We start from the raw sequence: 27,369 nt of genomic DNA, 5'->3' as shown, positions 1-27,369 counted from the left end.
CGGGTTATACTTTGGCAATCAAGTGCCTTAGTCATCTGAGAAGGTCTTTTATAGTGTTTTAATCCCCACGGCGAGACACTGTTAATCCTTAATTACACTGCATACAACAGGCCTGAGGCCTGAGGCTGGTTTTCAATGTGCTCCGTCTCCACCACTACACCCAAAAGTAATGAAAAATCGTTGACATACGTGTACATATATATCTGCAGTATCTATTTTTAAAAATCTGAGAATCTTTCATACGTAAGGCACTATGCTAGGTCCTGCAGCAAAAATAAATACCAGGCTACCTGTCTGTGTTGACTGCTGTTTAGGAGACGGCCAGGAGGAACAGGAGGTGTGGCCAGGCGAGGGTCAGAGGCGGGGGTGTGAGTGGCGGGGCCCTGGGATGCACAGGGCACGATCCCCGGCCCCCTCCTCCCTCAGTAGGACAGGTCGTTTCCGCAGCCGCGTAAGCCAACGGGAGCGCATTCAGGGCTCCCTGATCCACTTTCATAACCAGACGGGAAGGGGATGGGAACGTGGGAAGCAGGGGCAGGACGCACGGCGCTCTGCGTGCTGACAGTAGCCACAGAAGGAAGGCTCTAGACAAGAGGGATCCGTGCTGGTCCCATCAGCAGTTAACCAGGACTTGGGAAACCTCTTTGGGCTCCATGTTCTTTAACTGGAAAGTCAAGGCTCTGGGTCTCCGCAGCCCTGAAATACTGCCAGGAGCCTCACCCACGAGTCAGTCTGAGACTCGAGCCCTCCCTGCCCTCCCCGCTGGTCCCAGCGTGTGGTCTGGTGCTCAGCGGCGGGCTTGTCCACGTCCACCTGTGCGTGAGCAGCTTCGAGGCCGGGACAGTCAGGCTTCTGAACCGCTGCCTGCGCCTGGCCTCTTAATGTACCGACCGGTACTGAGCGAATCTTCAAACGAGTAGAAACACCACGTGCCTCAGTGGAGACTGGGGCAATGATCTGCTTCCCAGTAATCGAAAGCTGATTACGTAAAATGGAAGAAAACGTAGGTGGTGCTCCCCCTCATCACCAGGTTGACCCCCAGCCGAACAGAAGAGCACCCAAAACGTCATTCCCCTTAAAACAACTGGGTAAAGAAAACTGAAAAATCATTTTCTCTCAAATTCAATCTTTGGAAGTTTTTGTACCAAAACATAAGCCTCTCCAACGTATAAGGCTGAAATCGTACAGGCAGTAGACTCAAGCATTATACTGGGCAAAGATCAGCTGACGTGAATGTGACCAGAATAAAAACAGCTTTGTAGACAATGAAGCTGAGCAAATTTCTGAAATTTGTGCTTATAAATTCCTCTATGTTGACTGAAAGGAAGTCACGTGGGCCAACATTTCAGCTTCTCGGAGGCTTCTGTCAAGAACAGCTTCTCAAGAGATTCTTTTGCTGAAATACATCCAAGGAAGTGTATAGCACCAAATGGTTTCTTTCTTTACACTACCAAAAATGGCATCCCAGTTGCATTTTCTTTAGTTCAGCAATCTCTTTCTGGCAACGGCTCAACTACCTCACTTAAGATCTCTCTCATGCAATATCCGAGAGGAGAAAATAATGTCACTCACTCTAGTTCTGTTTCAAATTCTAAAGGCAATGTGAAGATCTTCTAGATGCTTAGAAACGCAGACCATTGCCCACTAGTAACTGACCGATTGCTCCTTTTGGATATCTGTCCGCTTGACAGGGATGGGTCTTGGGACTCCTGTGGCTGGCCACCTGGCCACCTGTCTGCTCCTGGGAGGAGTGTGGGAATGCTCTCAATTCTGCAGAGCAGGTTGGTATCATTCTTTTTAATAAATAGGGATTAGCATAGTGTTTTTCACATTTGTGTGCACTTTAGAATCACCTGGGTATCTTTTTAAAACCCCAGAGCTCAGGCCATACCCCTAACTAATAATCTTTGATGGTGGGAAACAGATACTTGTATTTTTGGAAGCTCCTCAGATGATTTCAAATGTGCAGGTAAATTTGGGAACCACTGGATTAGTGGTTAAAAGTTTTATTTACACACACACACACACACACACACACACACACACACACTTATTTAAACAGATGTAGAACCAGGTGTTCCCCTGGAATGAGCAGGATGGGAAAGGCGTTCTTTGTCCCAGCACCGTGGGCAGAAGCAAGTCATGGTTTTCCTTGGACCAGACCTCCCTTCACAGCCCTTCCCTGTTAGGTGTGCTGGACCAAAAGCTGCCTCAAGAAGAAGTTCTGTGAGACTCTTTGAGCTGCAAGGTGACCTAGCTGGGTATTCAGATGTAAGTGAGCTGTCACTTCAAAGAAAACAACTCACAGTATTCACTGCTGACGATAAAGCTGAAGTTTTCAAATGAAAGAAAATTAGACTTTTGGAAAACAGTGAACTTGACAGTTTCCCAACACTTAAACGACTTTTCTGATGAGATGAGTGGTGATATTAACAAATGTGTTTTTAAAATATTATATAATGAAATGTGTCAGCATTTGGAGGAGCTTCATAACTCAGCGAACCAATATTTTCCAGATGACCAGTTCATGATATTACAAAACCATGCATGAGTGGAAGATCCAGTAAAAGTGCAAGGTAGACCAAGGGATTTTATTGTAACAGCAATATGAAAAGTCCACATTATTAAAAAGAATGTGAAGAAACTACCACTTGTTGAGGTTACTTGCAAGTAGTGATGCAGTATAAAAGAATACCACAATTTTCTGAAAATGCTATTGAAGTACTTCTTCCTTTTCCAAATACGTATCTGTGTGAAATCAGAGTCCCTTCATATACTGCAACCAAAATAACATATCACAACAGATTGACTGCAGAGGCAGATAGGAAAATCCAGGTGTCTTTGATAAGCCAGACATTAAAGAGGTTCGCAAAAATATTGAACAGTGCCACTCTACTGAATAGGTAAATTTTTGCAAACATAGCTATTTTTATAAAAAATATATTATCTACACATGTGACATGTTTATTATTTTTTTAAAATAAATCAATAAATACTTTAAAATTACTCAGTTTTAATTTCTAATACAGTAAATATCAATAGATATAACCCATGTAAAAAAGTTCTGTGGGGTCCTCAATAATTTTCAAGAGTGTAAAGGATCCTAAAGACCCCAAAATTTGAGAACCACTGTTACGAGAGTTGAAAAAAAATAGTGTCAACAGGAATGCTTGTCTTGTCACCTCATGGGAGAGTGTGAGTTTCCCATCCTGTTCTCCCAGGATCCACCTCTTATAAATCTGGAGCGTCTTACTTTGTCTGCCATTTTTTACTCTCTTTTCAACATCCTTCTCCCGCCCTTCTTGGGAAGAGGCTGCTAGTTGCCCGCCCAATATCCATTCTTCCTTTCTTCTGTAGTAAAAGAACCTCAGATTTTATCTGGCACATGACTGACTGGGAAAAAAAGACTGAGTTCCTGGCCTTGTAGCTGGTGGTAGCTGGTGTAGACATGAGACTAAATTCTGGCCAATGGGGTCCATGTAGAAATGGCACAGACGACTCCTGGGAAGTGTGCTTGAAGGGGCCGGGGGCATGCCTCTTCCTCTTCTTCCTTTCTGCTAACTAAAATGTGGAAAAGAATCACACCCTTTGGTTGGGAGATTTGGAAAACCGTAAGGAGCCCGGGTCCTCCATAACTCTGGAACAGCCAATCTAACTGATATGATACCCAGAGAGGAGGTCAGTCAGTACCCGACAAATCTCAAGCTGTCCTGTGCATATGGCAACTCTGCTCAGGAAAAGCAGAGGTGATGTTGACAGACTAGTTCTTTGACCCTCAGAAAGTTCTACCAAGCCAGTAAGTGGCACTAAGGTTGTCAGGATAAATGACTTCCATCAGGAGAGCTGCCTAGTAACAAGTGATCCCCTTCAACACTCTCATCTGGCAAGAACCCTGACTGATATTTTCTCATCCACTTGTCAAGTCATCTGAATTTATGATTTAGCTTTAGGCTGATTCTTTCACAGAGGGTATTAAAACGGACCAATGACTACTGTCAGCCCGATCAAGGTCCTGCCTTACACCAAAAACCAAAGCAGCCTGCCCCTACCAAAGTTTGCACGAATCTAATACATATTAGTAGAGGCACCTTATCTCTCCTCTCTTAAGGACAGAGCGCTGGAAAGAAGATAAGAGAAGTAAGAAATAACATGTATTGGTGAAGATGTGAAGAAAATGGGACACTTGTGCACTGTTGGTGGGAATGTAAATTGGTGCAGCCACTACGGAGAACAGTATGGAGGTTCCTCAAAAAATTAAAAAATAGAACTACCGTATGATCCAGCAATTCTACTTCTGGGTATTTATCTGAAGAAAAAGAAAACACCAACTCGAAAAGATATCTGCACCCACGTGTTCATTGCAGCTTTATTTACAACAGCCAAGATATGGAAACAAGCTAAGTGTCCACTGATGGGTGAATGGATAAATTGTGGTATACACATACAATGGAATACTATTCAGGCATAAACAAAGAATGAAATCTTGCCATGTGTGGCAACATGGATGGACCTTGAGGACGTTACGCTAAGTGAAGTAAGTTCAGCAGAGAAAGACAGATACCGTATGATCTCACTTACATGTGGAATCTTAAAAAAAAAAAAAAAATCAAGCTCATAGATAACAGAGAGCAGATTGGTGGTCACCAGAGGCAGGGGTAGGGGAGTCAAGGGGTCAAAAGGGAAAATGAAAACAGCCAACCACATAGGTGGTTATATACACCAAGTCAGGAGATCTGACGAATCAACAATTAACTGGAGCAGTCAACCATTTAAATTTATGTTCCTCCTTAGTTCCAACTAGGAAAAAAAAAGGATATGCTCATTCTTGTAAATACAACTTCTAATTTTTAAGGAATTATAATTCTGTCACTGACAAATGAGATTTGTAACTGCAATTTAAAAATAGCAATGTCATATCTAAAAATCTTGCGGGATATTTAAAAATATGGCATTTAAGTTTATACATGAAAAAAACTGTATTTGAGGGAAAATTCATAGAAATGGTAGAAAACGTTGACCATTCAATGAGTATCCTTTGTCTGAAATTGGCATTGAAACTGATACTCACTCCACCTGGCCTGGTACATCTAGAACATTTATTTATTTTAGTCCAGACCAGTTAGATGGCACTTTATATGGCAATAAAAAATCCAAACAAACGAAAAAAGAAGTTAAGAGCAGATTTAACTAACATTTAGTAACTGACTGCTCCATGCCGGGAACTATGCTGAGTGTTTCCACGTACATTATCTCACCAAATTTTTACCGTATCCTTCTAGGAGGTCGCTATTTCATTGAAATCTAAAATGATTACAAATGTTACACAAAGATTGACTCACATTGGATCATTTCATCTTATTATACCACTGCATCCATAAATACATCAGAATGAACTTCTAAAAGATAATAGCTTTTAAAAAATAAAATAACAGCAATACTATTATCACACCTAAAAAAAAATCAACATCAATTCCTTAATATCATCAAATACCCTTGTTTCAATTAGTTTGGATAAGGATCCAAACAAGGTATACACGTAGATGTGTCCCAAGTCTATTAAGTCATAGGATACTCCTCCTCCTTTTCTCCTTGCAATTCATTTGTTAAAGAAACTGGTTTGTCTGTCCTGTAGAATTCCCCACATTTTCGTAATTTTATCTCTATAATGTCATTTAGTATGTTCCTCTGACCCCTATTTCCTGCAAACTAGTAGTTCTAACTAGAGACTTGATCAGATTCACGTTCAAGTTCTTTACAAGGATGTCTCATAAGTGGTGGTACCCTCTTCCTACTGCATCTTCTCGTGGTATAAAGATTGATGGATGAGTCCAGGTGTCGTCAGCCTGACCCACTCATCAGAAAGTTCCCCATCAGCTTCTCATCTGATAGATTTAGCAACCGTTGATGATCTTTGCCTAGATCCAGTGTATCATTAGGGATTGTAGAATAACGACATTCTTTTTATTTTTAAATCAGGTTTACTGAGGTATAGTTTATACAAACTAAAATTTATCCTTTTAAGTAAATAGTGTGATGAGTTTTGACAAATGTATGTAGTCATGTGATCATCACAAGAGTCAAGATATATAGAGCATTCCCAGCACCCAGAAAAGTTCTGCAGTAAATTCAGTCCTTCAGCCCCTACCTCCTGGCAACCGATGAGGGGTTTTCTGTCCCTATGGTTTTGGCTTTTCTAGAAGGTCATATAAATGGAATCTTATAATGTGTAATGTTTTGAGTCTGGCTTCTTTCATGAGCATAATGCTTCTGAGATTCATCCATGCAGTGTGTATCGGTAGTTCTGTTCCTTTTCGTTATTGATGAGGATGGGACATGTGGATGTTACAACTGTGTATCCACTCATCAGCTGATGGTCATATGTGTTGTTTCCAGTTTTGAGCTATCATGAATAAAACTGCTATGGACGTTACTGGACAGATTTTTGTGTGGGCTTACATTGTCAGCTCTCTGATAGGTAGTTAGAAGAAGAATTCTGTATGGTGAGTGCATATGTATAAGAAACTGCCAGTTGTTTTTCAAAGTGGCTGTATGATTTTACATTTCCACCAACAATATGTGAGCATTCTCATTGTTCCAAATCTTCCTCTTTATTTGGTACTGTCAGTCTTTTTTTATTTTGGCCAATCTAGATCATGTGTAGTGAATAAGTAACTGTGGTTTTAATTTGCATTTTCCTGATAACTAATGATTTGAGCATCTTTTCAAATGCTTATCGGCCAATCTGATATCATTTTTGGTGAAGTGTTTATTCAAATCTTTTGTCCATTTTTAAATTAGATAGTCTATCTTGTAATTGAGTTGTTATTCAAGTGATGATAATCTTATTCTGTAGTCCTACATTTAACAGTTGCAATTCTATGAGGAAGTTTTCTTTCATCAATTATTTTGTAACTTTGAAGTATCACTTGTACAAGGAACAGGATAAATGCTTGGCTCTTCCTCACTATTTACCAGTTTTATAATAATTTGGCCCCTTAGCCTCATCCAAAAGTTTCTTGATGTGATTTTTATTATGACCTTATGGATTCTAACATATTTTAGGTTATCTCAATCATTATTGCTTTATTCTTTGATGATTAAATTATCCCATCTTTGACTAGTGGGAGGCCTTTCAAGTTGGTTCCTGTGTCTTTCTGGCATGACTACAGTAGTCTTTGACAGTTTTACTTTCTGATCTGATAAGATTTTCTGGCTCTTCTTATACATTTCCTATCTATGTAGTAAACAGTTTGGTCTTGCCCACAGAGAGGTCTGGCCTTTGCCCTGGCTTCTGGGAGGTAATATCAATTCTGGGAGGCAATGTCATACCTGATAGAAACGTCTTTGTTTAGGGTGGAGCTGGCCACAACTGATAGTCTCACAGGGAGGGCTGGCCATGCCAGAGACAAACCACGTGATTGAGGGTGGGAATTTGGGGTACTGTGGTATTGGTCAAACTGGAGACTGAGATCAACCATGTGAGCAATCAATCAATCAATCATACCTAAGTAATGGAACCCCAATAAAAACTTTGGACACCAAGGCTCAGGTGCGCTTCCTTGGTTGTCAGTATGCCAAGTGCACTGTCACATGTTGGTGCTGGGAGGGTAATGTGTGGGTCCTGACTCCACGGAGTGGACAACAGCAGCTTTGCGTCTGGAACCTTTCCAGACTATGCCCTTTGCATCCCTTATTTTGGCTGGTTTTAATCTGTATCCTTTCCCTGTAATAAACTGTAACCATAAGTGTAATAGCTTTCTGTGAATTGTGTGTGGTCTAGCAAATTACTGAAGCTGAGGATAGTTTCGGGAGCTCCCGGAACTTGCAGTTGGCATAAGAAGTGAGGGCAGTGCTGGAGGCTGTGACAGCTAGCTTGCAGTTTGGCTAACTCCAGGCTAACAGCCTCAGATCGGCAGCCAGTTGTTTCTCTAAGGATCTGTCTTCTTTCAGTGAGAAATGGCATTATATATACCACAGTAGAATTTATACACCACCCCTGGGTGCCAGGGATACTCACTGCTACTGAGTGGCTGGTCATTGTTTCCAGGACTTTTCTGTGAACAGAGCTAGAAAAGCTTTTCTCTCTCTCTTTTAAAGAGAAAATCTAGCACAACTTCATACTGATATTTCCAATTAAAATTTAGGAGTACAGATTTTTATATCTTTGATTTTATATTTGTATCTTTTACACTGAAAATCTTGGTATCTATAACAAATATTTACTTATTTGCTTTATCCTACTACACAATATTTTCAGAATAACAATATCAACATTATTACCAACAACGTGATAACTGGAAACAATTTAAGATTTCTTTCTAGTTCTTTTTTGTCTTTGGAAATACAGTCAAATTTCGGATCACCTGAAACAGTTCCTCCATGTGTGGCTAAGCCATCTACTAAATGGCTTATTGAGGTCCATTTATTTTATGTTGCTTGATTTTTAGGAATTGCCTTTTCCCTCTTATTTCTTTAACTTTGACTGAACCTTGTTTTATATTTGACATAAACCCTGTGCTTGGTTCTAAGAGTCAAATCCACAGAGATCTAGCTTCTACTCCTGTCCCATTTCTACATTTTACACGTTTTAACAGCCCACAGTACTCCATTATAGTGAATTTTAAATTGTGGATAAAAGACCTAAGCCAGCATATTTATTGGATGCGAATGCTATTGCTAAAGTAATGCTTAGAAGGGTAGACTTGATTCTTAAGGTTAAATTCTTCCTTTGTCTATATCATTAAGTTTTAATAAGCTCTGTTTTGTATAGAAACTGCAAAGGTAAACTTTAGTTCTACACAGCTGAACTGTCACAAAATCAAAATACTTAAAATTATAAATTTTAATTTACTGAGGACTATAATTAAGATAGAAGTTCTTAAACAACGAACACTGACATAATATTACTCTCACTCAGGTGGCCTTAGGCACAGCAGCGTCATCATATCTCTTGGGGACTTGTGGACCAAAGGGTGACAACACCATGACAAGTGTTCTCTGTCCACACCCCTCTGCCCACTTTCGTGGCTGCAGCCCTCAGCAGTATCCCTGCTCTACCACTTGCCTCTGAGTGAGTTCCTCTACGTCCACGGTTCTACATTCCCTGTATATGCTAAGGAAAACTTTTCTCTTTAATATATACATGAGTTTAAATTTTAAGGAAGATGACTCAAGAACTTACCAGCCCATAGGTCCCATTGTTTCTGCTCTTGTTTTCCCACGTTTTGCCTCTTTAAGCAGTTCTTCTATTGCTTTCCTGGTGGGAAAAAGGAAGAAATTTGAGAGAATTTAGTCACCCCATTAAATTCTGAAAATCAGTTTGTTCCACATATGTGATCCTGGGAAAGAAAGAGCTTTTGAAGCATTAAACTTCAAAATTGGGGGAGAAACTTTAAAAATGGTTTAAAATGGTTGATAGTTTTGAATACATAAAAATTAAAAAGAAACCTTCTCCATATAGGGGAAGAACACTGAAGAGAAAATTAAAGGCAAAATGATGAACTATATCCATATTAAAAATGTTCAAACGCACTATTATTCTAAGAAATACTAATTAACCCAACAACGATGAATCTGTTTCTGCCCATCAGTTAGTGAGGGAGTGGAGAAATGGATATTCTTTTCTCTACCAACAGGGACTAAAGCTGATATAACATTTCTGGAGAACAACTGGAAACATGATAAAGAGCCTTAAGAATAAAACATACATGTTGACCTAAAAATTCCACCTTATTCTAAGAAAAATTCAACTAAGTAGGCAAAACTATATGTACAAGGATACTCATTCAAAAACTTAACAGCTAAAGAAAAAGAATAGAAAGCTTAAATGGTTACTAAAAAGGGACTGTTTAAATAAATCATGGCATATCCACATAGCGGAAGATTAGGCAGTCATTAAAAATGAAGACAAATGCTTGGCACAGAAAGACATTCATAACATGTTAAGTGTATAAATCTGGGAACAAAAGAGTGTGTATAGGATAATTTTATTTTAAATGTGTTTACATGTACCTATTGCACAGGGAAACATTTGGAGGGATGTTACCAAAATGATAAGTTTGGGGGAGATTTTTAGTTTTTTGTTTGCTTCTCTGCATTTTCTATTTTTTCTAGAGTGAATCTGTATTATTTGTGTAATTTTTAGAAAGAGGTTTTTTAAAAGGCTAGAAGACATATTTATCAACCATACTCTGAGACTACTACGTATAAGATACTGTGCAAGGTGTCATGGGTAGTAAGATAGGACCATGGTCATCCCTGACTTTAATATTACCTATGATATAGCAATAATAAAGTTAAGAAAAAGAGAGGTATAATGTTGCAAACAGCGACAGTCCAAAGACAGAACTATAATTCTAATCACAAAATTTGAAACTGGATAATTATATATTGATTCTATATAAAAACATTTAATTACACTCTTATAGTACTACTCTAGGTACAATTCACATAGTCCTCAATGATATTACCATTCTGTTAGTTTATAAGAATGTTTTATTTTGTATTGATTTTTATTTTATCAAAGCATGCATATAGCTTAAAGGGAAAAATATTATTTAAAGACTTATAATGAAATACAGCAGTCTTCTGCATCAGCCTTCCCTACCCACCAAAAAAACCAATTTCAACTCCTTTTTATCTGTTTCTCCTGGTATTCACCTCCATATTTCTAATAGTATTCTTTCAAACTATTTCACCACCCTCTTAATCCTCAACAGATATATCTGGCTATTTTTCTATAATTTACACAAGTTTTATAAACTCCTGTTAATAGTGAGATCTTTTAAAAAATGCCATTTCAGCTAACTCAGCAGCTGGACACTTTCTAATCCATCCTGGGAGGGCCCACTGATGGGCTGATGAAAAACTGAAACACTGACCAGCTTGTCTGCTTCTTACCCCCAGATTCAATCAGATCAGGTGTCATAGCCCAGCCTCCTGGTGTCGGGAATACTAAGTGCATGTGACACCACATAGCCTTCTTCCATCTCTTTAAAATAATAATACATCCTACGGATGTGATCTGAGGGCTTTGTCTCATAGAGTATTTCAGGGAAAATTTATCCTATCTGGCTCCAAAACAGAGATCCTTCTTCACCCTTATAGATGTAAGCAAAAAAAAATCAAAGGGTAAAATATGCCAAATACACCCCCGCCTTCCCATCAATTAGAGGGGTAGCTTTCAAAAAAACAAAAAAACCAACCAGGAAATCAATCATCCTTGGATCCACCCATATGTCCTCTCTCCTGACAGCAGATACAGTTAAAAATCATCAGTGAAAGAACTTGCTTGGGCAGTTCCCCAATTATGAACAAACTGTGTATCAGTTACAGATGAACTAGAATGCATTTTCCCATAAAAACTGTTAAAACGTTTGCCCAGCTTTCTGGACGTGCCTACGAAAGCCAGTTTGTGTCACGATACAGTTGGAATGCTGTACATCTGCAGGAAACAATACTCGGTCAAGAACCATGCCAAGATCCTGAAGGCCTAGTCTAGGCACCTTCCAGAGTGTGAAGTTGGACGGGGATTCTTCTGTAGTTGTGATTTCACTGAACACTGTCTCCAGTGCTGTTCTTAACTTTCTCCACCGTGATTAAGGATACCTTCTGACTTACAACGACAGCTCAAGAGAAAAGAAGGTGTAAGTACGAGAAAGACTGCCTGGGGTGAACCAGTTCGCCAGTGATGAAAGGTGGTGACGGGTCGGGAGCAGACAGGGCAGAACCCAGGTCCAGCAGACTGCCTGCGACTGAGGCGTTTGTTACTGTTTGGACAACTTATGTTGGCACGAGCTTTACGGTTTACAAAGCACTGTCCCATCTGAACATGACAACGCAGTCTTCACGACCAGTGTTCAGATGAGGAAGGAGGTACTGGGGACACTGAGAGCGGGGGGAGGAACAAAACAAAAGGACCCGTGGGTTTAAGGCTACCTGCCCTCCATCTTCCTATCATACTTCCCGTCTCCTCCACAAACATCTGCACGGCAAGTCCTGCAGGAGCCGTTTTCTCGTTATCGTTAAAAGGCAAAAAATAAAGTAAATGCAAAAGGAAAAAAAAAAAAAGCGCTGACAGAGCTGCCACTGCTTCCGCACTCATTCAGGGAGAACTGGAGAGGCAGAGGAACGGAGGGCTGCTCAGACTTCGTCCTAAGAATGTGGAGCATTCGCTGCGTCCCACCCACCCTCTGCACGAGCTCCTTCTGCAGGGCTTTCCTTCCAAATAGCAAAACAACTTCTAGCAATCATGTGCTTTGTCCTTGAAATAACAACGTCACCTTCAAAATCAACAGGAAAAGAAATTAGAAAGTCAGGTAGTTTTCCTCACTCCTGTAGCCTCTGTTGTTTTTTCTGGAACTCTCGCTAATGAATTCTCGGTAAGGAAATAACAAAGTCAGTTTCTACCACACATTACCACAGAGGCTAGGTACTTAAATTATCAAAGATTATGAAACATCCGCATCATGAAACAAGATAGTTTTTAATGAGGTTGTAAAACAGAAGTGTAAACTGCAATTAAAATACAGGAAAAGCAAACAGTAGGAGAATATATAAGAACTAAGTACAACAAGGACTTGAACAATTAAATTTCAGACACAAATTTAAGTACCATAATTTTTATGCTTAGGTCCTTTAAGCATCTTAAAGGTTTCTTTGTAAAACAAATCCATTGTATTAGAATAGACAGTCCGGTGCAAACAAGAAGTCCCAGAAAGCCAGGTCATTAAGCGGACAGTTTCCTAGGCACAGGCACAAGCTACAGTCGATTTTCAATGATCCATGTGGGTATTATCCACAGCCAATTTTCCATCCTAGCTCAGCTTCTTCAGGCCTGCCTGTTCACCCCATTAGCCAGCTGGTACATGCTTGTAGAACGTAAACTGATCATAATAGCAGCTTAAATAAAACCTGAGCGGGAACACAAATCTGGTGCAAAATCGCCTTAAAATCCAAAGTCAAACAAGTTAGTTTTGAGTTATCTGGGTCTGTGGTCCTTTATACTCACATAAATCAACTGAGAGTTAACTATATCAGTATAGCGACAGGGTAGCAAGATATTTAAGGCAACTAAGATGAAACAACAGAAATTAAATAATGAAGAACACAAGAAAATGAGATTTTTAAAGAAATAATATCAGAGAAGCTAAATATCAAGTAATTGCTCAAAAAAGACCTCAACATATACTTTCCTGAGAAATGGTGAAGGAAAGTGCTATGGACTCAATGTTTGTGTCCCTCCCTCCCCAAACTTAGATGTTGAAATCCTAGCTCCCGATGTAATGGTATTAGGAGGTGGGGCCTTTGGGAGGTGATTGGTGCCCTTATAAAGGAGACCCCAGAGAGCTCCTTCCTCCCTTCTGCCTCGTGGGGACACAGGGAGAAGATGGGCCCTCACCAGACACCGAATCTGCTGGCAACCAGCACCGAATCTGCCCGCCTCCACAACTGTTAGAAATAAATGTTTGATGTTTAAACCACTTAGTCTATGGTCTTTTTATTACAGCAGCCAGACAGCACATTCGCGGGCCTTAGCTTTGCTAGTCCAGAAGCCCAGTTTGGCCAGGACAGCGGCTGGACGGCAGCACCGTATCTGCCGTTATGTGCGTGGTGAGCTCTGCCTGGGCTGCACCCTGCCCAGGGCTCTCCCTGCAGCCACGTCCTCACCACCGGACGCTCAGGTCAGAGGTCACCTTCTCCACCAGCCCTTCCTCATCTCCCCGCCGGTGCCTCATCAATAGATATTATAAAACCACCCTTTTCTTTCAGGCCCGTGTACCATACTTCTAAATATTTAAGTTACATTTAAAAACCATTAAATAAGATATACTCATTCCTCCTACCATGACAAATATACCTTCATTACAATAAAAATTTAAATGTGTAAACTCTGTATGGTGATAGATGGTAACTAGACTTGTCGTGGCCATCACTTTGTAATGTATAAAAATATAGAATCACTATGTTGTACACCTGAAGCTAATATAAAATTGTAAGTCAGTTGTACTTCAAAAAAATGTGTAAAGCTATGATTTTTAAAAATTTCAGTTAGCAAAATATGAGAGAATAGAATTAACTCCCTGCACACATTGATTATTCTCTTAATGGGTTGGTAATATTTAGATGAATACATAAAGACACACAAAATTTATATATATCTTTATTCCATAAAATTTATTTTCTTGCCTTTATTTCAGCAAAATCACTAATCATATTGTTATGATCAAGATTTTCATATAAAGTAAGTTCTACGGACTGTAATAATCTAAAGTATTAAAAAACAAAATGTAACTGTATTCAACATGGACCAAATTTTAATATATTGTCAAAATGTAAATTAACATAAACGTAAAAAATTGAAAACCTAAATTTTGAATGTTTTAAGGTTTCCCTGTAGATTAATGAATCAGTAACAAACTTCCTGTATGTTCTCTAAGACCTACACATATACAAATGTATGAGTAATCTGATTGAACGTTAAATGTTAGTCTCCAAGTATAACTATTCCCCATACTGAACTAAGTCATGAGAACCTCCAGAACATTGAACTGAAATCCTAAGACAAGCAAAGGGAAGCTTAGCTCTACTGGGAAACAATATTTCCTTATGGCACAACCTCCTGCACTCACGCTGAAAAGAAGGTTTTGACAAGTTAATGTGTCTTTTTTCTTCCGAACACTGCACGGCTCACATCCTTCCTGGACTCTGAAGCAGTGTGTGCTCTGACGTCAACAGGGCACAGCCCCCCATCGCCACGGACCCCACAGTTTCCTTTCATTCAGGGACGCAGGTCAAAACGAGAAGGGTGTTTCCTGGGCTAGGAACTGCACTGACGGAAGATCTGCGCGTGTTTGTGACACGTGGGGCTGCCCAGGTTCAAGGAAACTCTCCTTTGAATATCGACACTATAAGCACTTAATATGCACCACTGGGGATATGATGAAAAATAATGATGGCAGCAGTACCTATGTGCCATGTATCTTACACTTAATCCTCACAACTCCTCGAGGTAACTACTATGTCATTGAAAAGGAGAAAATAAGGAAGAGTGAAGAAACTGGGGCTGGGATGTGAACCCGGGCAGTTGACTTTTAACTGAACCCTGACACTACAGTTCTGGTGAAGGTGAGACCCCAGCCTCGACACAGCCGAGCCCCGTGAGAGGAAGGCAGCGGGAGGGCTGGCAGCACATTTTACTGTGATTATTTGCAGTCACGACAAGACCGCTGTGGTGAAGGCAGAACTCCCGTCGCTTCACCTGGACTTGGACAGTCTCAAATGTCCACAGCTACCCATCCTGCGTGACCTCTGAGGGTGGGTTGTTATTACAGCGAGATGACTTCTTCAGGTAGTACGTGGGCTGACTTCTATTAGTTTAGCTCTTAGAGGGAAACCTTATCTCTCAGGTCATAAAACACCTCACCTGAGGAATGACCTCATAATGAAGTCACCTCATTGTCAAAGTAGTAAGTATTTCTACAAATATTTATTCTTAAATCCCAGTTAAGAAGCCACACACAGAAAATACGGTGATTCATTTTCAGTTCATATTATAAGACCTAGGTAAATGTGCCACGGTAAATTGTGTATTGTGAAGACAAGCAACTCTTACTGAAAAAACTTGGTGCAGATGGGGTGGGGATGGCAGAGAACAACCTTAGAAGATAGTAAACTCTAAATAGAAAAGCCTGTGAATTATACCATTGCCAGGAACAACGTGTCTGTCTGATAGGTCAATTAAGTTTAAAAGTATCTAAAGTATATAGATGCCTTACTAAAAGATCAGTTGGGAGAAGTAAACTCAGTCAAAGAATATAAGGTCAAAATAATTATTGAGGTCTCTTACTCCGTGAAAGCATTTTGTTATCTCTTTATAAAATTCAAACTCTCACCAAATAGCTGTTCGAAATGCAAAAAGGAAAAAAATCACAACGATTGAACAAAAGGAAACATTGCGATAGAAAGCCTCTAAGGTTCGCCTCCTCAGCCTTCTTCAGTGAGGGCTGACGCCTGGTGCACTGCCCTTTGGTAAACACACCACACACCAGAAAAGCCACCTCGCCCATAGCATGGTCTGTAAATCACTCTCTTAATCCTAAAAGAGCTTTACTTTATACCAGAGATCTGCGGGTTTCTGCAGACTGTCCTAAAGGACCCTTCAGAGCTCTTGGATCGCAGCCCCAGGGACGCCCTATTCAGCAGAAGGCCTGGTCAGCCCGCTGAAGGCGTTTCCTTCAGCTGTGTCAAGGCTGCAGCAGTCTGCTGAAAACAAGCCATCCACCCCATGTACATCTCAGTGTCTGATTCATCAAATGATTATAAACTATACTTGGAGCTAAGAGCCAAGGAATGGGGAAAATATAGAATATTCCAGAATGTGTAGGATTTCCTAATCAATTCATGCTCTTTAAAAAGTGTTTTCCTTTCAACTGCATTAAGCAATGTTGAACCCAGGAAGAAAACATACTGGTGCTTCTAATTCTTAGAAGTCCCGCAATACACACCGAGATGGGAGGAAGAGAAAGTCTGTGTTCCTTAGCGACCAGCGCAGGTTCAATGGCTGCCTGGGGGCCTCTCAGCACAGGGCAAGAGACGACGAAACAGAGGGCACAGCCCCCTGCAGCCCCCACTGTGTGCACCTCCAGACCCAGCCTCATCTTGAGCGCCAGGAGGGTCCTGTCTTCCACACTCTAGGTATCAAGGGGTACTTTGAGAGGGATGGTAGTTTCCCCTACAAAACTGGCTGGGAGAGTTTCTGAAAAAAAATAGTACATATACACACAGACAACATTTTCTACCTCAGTCATTAAATACAAGAATCTACTATACAAACTAATTTATTGAAAACAACCAGTAAATTCTTGACTCTTTGTAAACTCTTTTGCGGCAAGTTTCAAGTTGTCTTTCAGGGGCTAATGCATATGACAATGAATTTAAGAAGGACAAGGCAATTTTCAATCCCATTTTCCAATTAAAAAAAAAATCTTAGTTAATATACATACAAGTGCTTTGGGGAAAAAATTCTACATTTCTATAATGTAGTTAATGGAATTGAGCAGTTCGACACATACACACAGACTTGGGGAGTAGTGTCTCTTTGAGGAAAATGTTTATAAAAGTTCAAAGTTCTACTGAACTTAGATGGCTCACGGAACAAGTCAGCCAAAACTGCACAACTGTGCAAGCGAGGTTTTACATTTACTTATAAAGACCCGAGATGCTTCCCTCGTAGCTAGCAGAAGTCATAGACTCTGTTGCAATGCAAACATCCTTACAGATGCTGAATTCAGCAGCACAGAGGGACCGCTAGAAAGGCTGCAGAGATGGCCAAAGGGTAGGAACCAGCACATGGGGACTAATCACTACAGGAGGAAAGCCCAAAGCGTGGAAAATTCCATTACTGATTAATCCAGTCTTTAGGTTTATATCATACCATGCAAACAATACATCAACTGCCAAAAGAAAGAATCCAGAGAGAATAATAACAATTGGTGGTTTTGGCATCAGAAACCAGCTGCAAGACAGTCAAGAACTAGTGAACTCTGAAGTCCCACTTCATTATTCAGACTTGTAAATTACTTACAAGTGGTGGTGTTAGCCAAGAAGGGAAATATGAAAGCATGTTCTGGAGCAGATGTTTCACTGTACATTTTACAAAAGGTCAAAACACTTAACACAGTCCTCTCCTGTCCCTTTTTACTGCTATGCTCTAAGTAGCTGCACGTATTAGAATCAGCTTGTCTACTACTGAAATACCGTCCATCCTTAGGGATGGAACAGCACCTGCACTTTAACTGGTTGGAGCAGTGCTAATGAAGAGTTTAGAACTGTGTTAAAAACGGAACAGGTACCCAACTGAGACTGCAGGGAAAATTCTGAGAGACAGATCGTGCTGATTATACAAACGGCATCGTCTGGCCTGCTCCCAGGGTGTGATAATATGCTTACAAAAAAAGGGCGCTGCGTTTTCAATACAAATGTTCAGGACCACACTTTCACAGCTCTTCTGAAATATCAACCCCCTAAATTCACAATTCCCCCTTAGCATTTGCTTGATAGAAATCGGGCCATATGCCAAACTTCTGTATTAATTCCTACACATTCAGTGTTCCCAGAAAGGCCTCAAATCCAAGTATTTACAAGGCTCTTTTTACTATAATAGTTAAGGAAAGAAACCAAAATGAATTAAAATGTTCAGGTAAAGATCCATTAAATATACTACTATATTATGAAAATGTAAGGGAAGTTTCCTGTTAGAGGTCATCGAATTTAACATTATCATATAAAGCCAAGGAAATTACGGTTTAGAGAGGTTAATAACTTGCCTAAAACTAGTTACCTGACTTTTTTTTTCTGGGCAGGGGGAACATTTAATTCACAGTTATATTTCTTCTTCCCCCCTCAGAACCTGGATGGCATATGTTTCAGTCATCCTGGGGAGAAATTAGGAGGGGATAGACCATAATTATGATACTTCAGCCCAAGGTCATTACCTTTGGAGTGTAACACTGCAAGGACCAGCACTACCGTGTGTCTACAGCTGTTGTCAGGAATCACACTAGAAGACCCCGCCCAGTGATGGTTTACGGGAAACTGGGTCCTGGCTGCATTCAGGGGTAGTGTGACTGAAACTCACTCAGCCTGGAAAATGTTACTTGAAGTAATTTGCTGTGATTGCTTAATCATGTAAAAATGAAAACCTATATAAAAGTACCTAAATTATTAACTTCAAAGCAGGATAGATCCAAAGCTTTTACTATGGAAACTGTGTTTTATGTTGGAGAACAGTGTGGGACAGTGGGAGCCAGCTCCACTAGCCACCTGGGTGCTCTGGGCAAGTTCAGTACCTTCTCTGAGTATGTTTCCTCTCCGTAAAATGAGACTGAGCCCCGGCTCACAGATGCACGGCGAGGACTGAAAAAGATGAGCAGTGTAGAGGGCTTTCTTTGCATCGATGTTTCTTGGGAGGGACAAGGGTTCATTTAGGTATCTGAATTTGCCAAAACAAAACTTTTTTTAATCTCAGTATCTCCTCCTTTCATTTATACTGTAAAGAAAAACTTGTAGAATGTTCATTTTTATCTGTTGCATAATTCTGTTTTGATGAAAAGCTGAGGGATTATTTATCAGTGCAAATAATATAAAGGAAATTCTATCTTCCTATGGTTAAGTCAGAGGAAATTTCCTGTATATCATGTACCTGATACCAAAATAATCAGCCTGCTTGACAGAGCTTACCAAATCCTCTGATGAAACTGAGTGAGATTTTAAGGAGCTAACAGGGAGATGGGCAGAGACCCAGTCAGAACAGAATTGCCTCACACTGCCATGACCTATGAAATACATGATCAGAAACAAATTATATGAAAGCATCCTATCTCATATGCACAAAAAGAAAGCCAGTGGTCCTGGCTGTTTGGCTTTTCAAACAGTTGTGTTCATTCAGGAACTAGGTCTGCTCCGTGCAAAGTCGGCAGCTGGGCAACTTCCTGGTGGATGTGACCAGTACAGGGACAAGCTCTGGAAAGTTCAAGCTTCAGAGCAGAATCTCTCACCTGAAAAGTTCAGACTGAGTAGAATTACCTGATACTTGTTCTACTCTTATACATTCTCTACCACATCTCTTGATGCTCTTAGAAGAGGGATCCAGCAGTTGCCACTTCCTAGGTTTGAACCAAGGACATGTTCAAGTCACCTTAGGAAAATGAGGAAGCGGCCACAGTGCAGTGGAGAGAGGAGGATCCCAGTTCTGCCCTTACTGACTCTGTGATTTTTCTTGTCATCTTGGTTACACCGTCTATAAAATGAAGATATTTCTACTACCCTTTCAGAGTTTGTATGGGGATCAAACACAGTCATATATATAATTACTTTGTAGCTATAAAGCACTGAACAAATGTATTATCTTAAAAATTTTAAATGGGTCTATAGTATCGGTTGTTATATTGTTAACACACAAAAATACCGTATAATAGTATGTGTCGTGTGCACAGTGATTAAGAGCAGAACATACGATCTCGCTGACCCTCAGAAGGACCTTTTCAGTCATCGTCTCCTTTGTATGTGTTAGACCACTAAGGCTTAGGGAGGCTGCCTCGTCCAGGGGCAAGCCGTCAGGGGACACCTGATCTGACCTGGACATCTCTTGAGTCCTCTCAGCTCACACACACCCTTACTTTATCCCGTCCGGGAAGATGTCTTCTACATTTTGAGGATGATCAAGTGCTGCTTTGGCATAACATCGATTAAAAAGTTAATGTATTTAAAGATGATGCCAATGAAGTTTAATAATATGGAAAATGATATTTTCATGAAGCGACTATTAGTAAGCCTATATCTAGGTTCTTGACCAGATAGTCTGTAACTCAGTGACTCTTTTCATGGTTAAGTTTTATAGAAAACAGTCCCATTTCCAACATGTTTCAGCCTGAATTTAGAACTAAACAAGGATTACTGGTCAATAGTTTCGTCTCTCAAGCTGAACTCTCTGGCGCACACGCTCTGGCAAAGCTTTCCTGTCTTCCTGCAGTGGGTAACACAGGCAACATCATGGACATAGAAAGCCGAACCTCAGGGGTCAGGCTGTCTTGGGTTCATGTCCACTCACTAGCCGTACAGCCTCAGGGCGGTTACTTAACTTCTCCAGGCCTCAGTTTCTTTCTCTATCAATGGGAAAAACATCATCTGCCTTGAAGGAGGTGTCAACTGGTTTGTCCACCCGGCTGGTCTTCTTACTTCCCAGTCTCAGTTGCGCGTCTGCGTCTGGCTAGCAATAAGCCCAGCAACAAGCCCAGCTGGATTCTTCATGTCCGGGCTTGTTCTGAAGCACACTGCTCTCAGCTGGCGACCAGCTTATTACAACACGAAAACAGACAGGGAACCTTTGGGCAAGTCTGGGCAGCAGGCAGTGACGCACCTGCAGGCTGATACTCCCAAAGACTGACATTTTCAGCAGAATAGTTTCTTTCTTTTCTCGTCCAGTTTTATTGGGATATAACTGACACACAGCACTATATAAGTGTAAGATGTGCAGCATAATGATTTGACTCACATACATCATGAAGTGATGAGCACAGTAAATTCAGGGAACATCCATCCTCTCATATAGATGCAACATTAAAGAAATAGAGAAAAAAATTTTCCCTTGTGATGAGAACTCTTTAGGATTTACCCTCTTACCAACTTTCATATATAACGTACCGCAGCGTTAACTGTATTGATCGTGTTGTACGTCACATCCCTAGTTCTTATTTATCTTATAACTAGAAGTTTGTACCTTGACTACCTTCATCCAGTTCCCCCTCCCCTCACCTCCTGCCTCTGGAAACCACAAATCGGATCACTTTTTCTATGAGTTTGTTTGTTTGTTTTTGAAGTATAATTGACCTACAACACTATGTTATTTCCTGGCATAAACACAGTGATTTGATATTTTTATACATTTCAAAATGATCACCATGATGTCTAGTTGTTGCCTGTCACCATACAAAGATATTACATAATTATTGATTATATTCCCCACACTGTACATTTCATACCTGACTCATTTATTTTGTAACTAAAAGTTTGTACCTCTTAATCTCCCTCACCTATTTCTCTCCTTTCCCCAGCTCCCTCCTCTCTGGCCACTATCTGTTTTTTCTATCTATTGACTCTGTTTCTGTTGAGTTATATTTGTTCATTTGTTCTGTTTTTTAGACTCCACATAAGTGATTTCACACAGTATATGTCTTTCTCTGTCTGACTTATTTCATATTACCTTCTGGGTCCATCCACGTTGTTGCAAATGGCAAGATTTCATTCTTTTTTATGGCTGAGTCATGTTCCGTCGCGTACACATACACCCATCTTCTTTATCTGTTCATCTATCGCTGGGCACTTAGGTTGCTTCTATATCTTGGCTATTGTAAATAATGCTGCAATGAAATAGGGGTGCATGTATCTTTTTGAATTAGTGTTTTTGTTTTCTTTGGATAAATACCCAGGAGTGGAATTGCTGGGCTGATGGTAGTTCTATTTTTAATTTTTTGAAGAAACTTCATACTGTTTTCCACGGTGGCTGCACCAATTGACATTCCCACCAACAGTGTGGGAGGGTTCCCTTTCTCCACACCCTCACCAGCGCTTGTTATTTCTTGTCTTTTTATAACAGCCATTCAGACAGGTGTGAGGTGATATCTCATTGCGGTTTTAATTTGCATTTCCCTGATGATATGTGTTGTTGAGCATCTTTTCATGTGCCAGCAGCAGAATAGTTTCTAATCATAAGGCTCTAGAATCCCCATTTTTTCCCATCCATTTAATGACAAAGTACAGCCTTTGCCATGAAAACAAATAAACAAAAAACAGGAAAACAACTGTAGAGCCAAGTCCTGAAGGCTTAGATTACAAGCTCTGATGGAGAACATAAATCCAACTCTTTTACTTTGATAGACACTGAACTTGATGATTATACTCTTTTTTCTTCATCTTCAGGGAATGAGATGATAATTGACACTTATATCCGCAATTAAATATTAATCACTTTCGAATAAAAACCCTGTTAAGTATTCTAAACACCAGGATTTATGCTTAAGTATGCAGAACAGAGTAAGCAAGCAAATCAGGATCTGAAATAACTTTAGATGAGGAATCTCAATGATACGTAATCCTTATCTTGAAATCTAAGCTCCAATTAAAATTCATTATGAAATCCCATATAATTTACCAAGTATGGTGGTGAGAAATTAGAGTTGTGGACCAAATCCTCTGAGGATCCAAGAGAAAACCGAAGAGCCTGTGCATCTTATTGTGGAGCTAATGTGATAAAAATGGCATAACAGATGTCAAATTATAGAATGCTTCATTTAATTCTCTGTTTGGTCTTAATGATATGCTGACTTATAGTAAGAAATATATGTTTGGTTTTCCTCCCATTCCTGACACAGAGCTCCTAAAACAATGGGAATTTCCTAATTGAAGAGAGCTATAAAGCTGTCTTTTGTTATGTTGATGAGGTGACTTTAGGGAAAGCCCTGGGTAACTTAAGGATGGGGGCTGGTGGCCAGGATAACCAACCACGTGATTAGAGAGTTGGAACTTTCAGTCCCATCCGCAGACCTCTGGGGAGGAGAAAGGGGCTAGAGATTGAGTTCCACCACCAATGGCAATGATTTAATCAATTATGCCTGTGTAATGAAGCCTCCATAAAACCCCAAAAGGACAGGGTACAGAGAACCTCTGGGCTGGTGAGTGCGTGGAGATTTGAGGAGAGGTGGTTGCCCAGAAAAGGCATGGAAACTTCACACCCCCTCCCACAGACCTTGCCCATGCACCTCTTCATCTGGCTGTTCATCTGTATCCTTTATAATAAACTGATAAAAAGTAAGTAAAAAGTAAGTAAATGTTTCTCTGAATTCTCTAACAAATTAACTGGGCCCAGGGATGAGGTCATGAGAACTTCCAATTTATAGCCAGTAGGTCAGAAGCACAGGTAAAATAACCTGGATTTGCAGCTGGCATCTGAAGTGGGGTTGGGTAGGTGCAGTCTTGTGGGACTGAGTGAGCTCTGATACTATCTCCAGGCAGACAGTGTCAGAATTGAATTGCTTGACGGATTGCTTGATGGTGTTGGAAAACGCACACTGGAGACCTTTATGTGCTATCAGGCCATATACAGACTGGGATTTCTGGTAATTTCCAACCAAAACAAAGTTCATTTTCAATGGCAAAATAAAACTATGCGACTCTACATCAGTTCACCCTATTAGATTTTATTTTTTGAAATATTATTGTCCAGTGAACTCCCCAAATCTGAAACCATGCAGTAGGTATGTAAAGTAGAGCAGGTGCTCACAAAATCACCAGCGGCTGCCTTGGGGGTCAGTGCTTATGACCATGAGATGCACTCAATGGGAACCACTTCTGGCCCTTCAGATCCAAATAAAACAACATAGCCAACTTTTCTCAGCTCAGGTGACTTCTCTGGACTCCCCTACCACCTGGTCGATACATGTGTAAGATCTGAGTGGTTCCTACTGTGCGGGATACTTGGTTGGGACTCCATCTCTGCCTGCTCTGGTCATGACCACCTTTTGCCTAGTGAACTCCTCCCTGTGGGTCCCAGCATGTTGTCATCTCCATGTGGACGGAGTATGCAGCTAAAGACATACAACTAACTACAAACTTGTGGTTTTCAACCCCAAAGCTTACAGAATAGTTATTTCAGCATTACAAATTCAAATTCAGCTCTTAGGATATTCAATTAAAAAATACAGAGTGTCCATCTTCTATTCATTCATGTGATAAATATTTTTTGAACACCTACTATGCTTCAGGCACTGCTCCAGCGGCTATAGAGACATCGGTGAACACACAGACAAAAGTCTCTGCCCTCATGGAGCTTATGTTATATAGTATGTGTGTGTGGCAGGGGTGGGGGAGGAATAGATAATATAGAATAAATGCAATAAATAGGTGAATTCAGTAAGGGCTGTATTTAAAAAAATACTGCAGGGTAAGGGTTTTGGGGGAGGGGCTATGGTTTTGAACAAGGTGGACGAGTGAGAAGAAATGACACCTTTCCTATAGTTCCGAAATACACAGCTCTTTGGTCTACCCTGGTTGCAAACTCTGTGAAGGCAGGAACCAAAGGAGATTCATCTTTGTATCCCAGGTGTACCTGGTCCATGGCAGGACTTTAGAATAACTGCTGAAAAAAAAAATACATATATTCTGTACTTTTCCAAAGCAAGGCTACTTGTAATAAATGGCATAGATTTATCAGACAGCTGGCCAGGAAATGGATGTAGTATTTGGCACTGACAAAACAGCATGCCTTAGAATCAAATCCTTGGAATTCCACCTCGTGGTACCCAAAATAATAATTCTACAATGTTTGTTCCACTAGAGTTCTGTGGGGACAAGATCCCCAGGATCATCCATATCACCCTTCCATATAGTTGTTACTGCAAAATCAAAATGTCCTTTGATCACGCTTAAGTGGGAGACGTGCTGCCTTTTATCTTAGACCAATAGGAGAAAAGATAACAAATGTTGCATGGGATAGAGGTGGTAAGGGATGTCAGTATCCAAGGCTCTTGGCAATACAGAGAAGACATCAGGGAGATGGATTATAAGGTATAGCCACCTTCACTGAGGCGCTCCACGACGCTCATCACCTCAGCTATTCCTCCCACTGAAGCCACAGGACAGGCATGCTTCCTTGCCCCACTCAAGAAGCCCTTTCCTTCTTGGAGCTTATTACTGTGGTGGCTGAGTATGCAAGTGTCAGCTGATAAGTGTACAAAATAATGTCAGTGCAACTGCAGTTTTCCCTCCCTGCCGTGGCAGTCATGCTCAGACACTGACACTCAATCACGCACACACGGTCATTCATTCATTCATCAACTAAGGACTGACGAAAGCCTACTGCGTGCCTGGCATGGTTTTAAGTGCTGGGGATACAAAAGCAAACAAGGACAAAGCCCTTGCCCTCTGAAAGGCTACATTCAAGTGGAGTTAGACAATAAATGGATAAATACATAATATAACATCAGTTAACAGTGAGGACTGTGGAGGAATGAAACCAAGTCAAAGGACAGAAAGCGATGGAGGTCTGGCTGTAGGCGCACGTGTTATCTTGGGTTAGGCAGTCTCTGAGGTGGTCCTAAGGATTCCCCACCTCCTGGCATTCCTGCCCTTGTGCAGCCCCCTCCCTTCACTTCTAACAGACACAGCAGGGCAGACGTGATGGACTGTCATTGCTGAGATGAGGGTGTAGAGAGACTGAGCTTCCATCTTGCGTTCTCCCTCTTCCCTGGATCTCTTGCTCTGGGGGAAGCCAGAAGCCATGGCGTGAGGCCGTCCCACGTGAGCAAGCTTGGAAGCCCATCACCCCCATTCAGGCCTTGAGACAGCTGCAGCCCAGGTGACACCTTGCCTGCAGCCTTGTGAGAGGTCCTGAGTCAGATTCCTCCAGCTCAGCTCCAACCAGATTCCTGACCCACAGAAACTGTGAGGAATGTTTTTTGTTTTCAGCTGCTGAGTTTTAGGACAGTTTGGTATACAGGAACGGGTAACTGACACAGTGGTCAAGGATGGCCTCTGAGTAAGTACCTTGGAAAGAGACAGCCATGTGAAGATCCTGGGGAAGAGGGGCTGGGGATGTCAAGGGCAAGTGCCAAGGCCCTGAAACGGGAACAAGCTGGGCAAGTCTGAAAGAAGTGCGAAGGCCAGTGCGATGCGGAAAGAAGAGACAGGCAGAGACCCCCACGGATAGAGAAGCACCCAGTCCTAGAAGGCTGCTGCTCTAGCCACCACTAACTGCCTTAAACAAGCGCCAACATGACAACAATAACAGTAAGAGCTAACGTTTGAGTACTGAAGTGTACTAGGAATCGTGCTAAGTGCTTTATTGCGTTTATTCTTCACGGTAACCCTATAAAGTAGGTATTATTATCAGCTCAGTTTTATAGATAAGGAAACTGAGGCTCAGAAAGGCTGAGTGGCTCTCCCACATTTGCAAGTTAGGAAGCAGTAAAGCGGACATTCAAACCAGGCCCTCTGCCTTCTGAGTCCTTACACTTCACCTCTACACAGTACTGGCGAAAGAGGCCCCTAGAAAGAAAGCCTCTTTCACCCTTAAAAAAGAAAAACCAAAAACCAAAAAAAACCCCTCCAAACCCCAAAGTGTTAAGCCAACTGGTCCAGCCCCTGTCTGATTAGATGTCTGGGCAGCTTGATTTTCTCTAGGAGCCCTTTTGAGAGGATTGCTTTGAGGCATTATCTACAATTGCTCTGAGGTCTGACCCAAGTCAGCGTGGTAAACTTAGAAAAGCACACAGGTAGCTTTTCTTTTTGACATTTATTAAGAGCCTTACATAACAAACCTGGAAGTTACTGAGAATCAGTAGGTAAAATACCAATATATTCTATTTTATGCAATTTTATGCTTAGCTGACATAGCTTGAGCCCTGACCTCCTATCAATATTCAGATACCTGGTACCCAATCAGGTATCCATCTGCTATAGAACTTGCTTTTCCTTCCTGCTTAACCTTTGTCTTGAAGCTTGAGGAAGACTATAAATATTCCGTCAGAATCTTAATCTCTTTGTGAAAAGAGGAGAAACACAATCCATTTATCTTTGATTTTTATCTATATTCAGTTACATTAGGAATGCTATTTTAAACTATCTTTTTTTAAAAGAAATGGCTTTAGCAGACTGATAACCTTCCATACAGGGGTCCATAAATTTATATTATAGTGCTGCATTTAGCCAGAGGAAACAACAAAAAAAATAACAGAGGGCACTAAGGTTTTTGTCTTCAAGTTTTCACCTCGAAGAAATATGAATGAAACCAGCTTGTTCGACACAATTAAGGATATT

At 40.8% G+C, this 27,369-nt stretch overlaps 1 protein-coding gene across 1 annotated transcript in view; it reads right to left on the bottom strand.

The window, feature by feature from the left end:
* The window catches only part of POLR1D (RNA polymerase I and III subunit D), a 40,531-nt gene that overhangs the window by 6,342 nt on the left and 6,820 nt on the right, over window positions 1-27,369 (bottom strand). The window contains exon 2 of the mRNA XM_068526435.1: window positions 9,182-9,256. Coding sequence (XP_068382536.1) covers window positions 9,182-9,256 — 75 coding nt within the window. The remainder of the gene's footprint in view (window positions 1-9,181; window positions 9,257-27,369) is intronic.

This window comes from Eschrichtius robustus, chromosome 18 (genome assembly GCF_028021215.1).
Source record: "Eschrichtius robustus isolate mEscRob2 chromosome 18, mEscRob2.pri, whole genome shotgun sequence".
In the NCBI taxonomy this organism is placed as follows: domain Eukaryota; kingdom Metazoa; phylum Chordata; class Mammalia; order Artiodactyla; family Eschrichtiidae; genus Eschrichtius; species Eschrichtius robustus.
The sequence above is the reverse complement of the archived record's forward strand: the minus strand, read 5'-3'. Positions and strand labels throughout refer to the sequence as shown.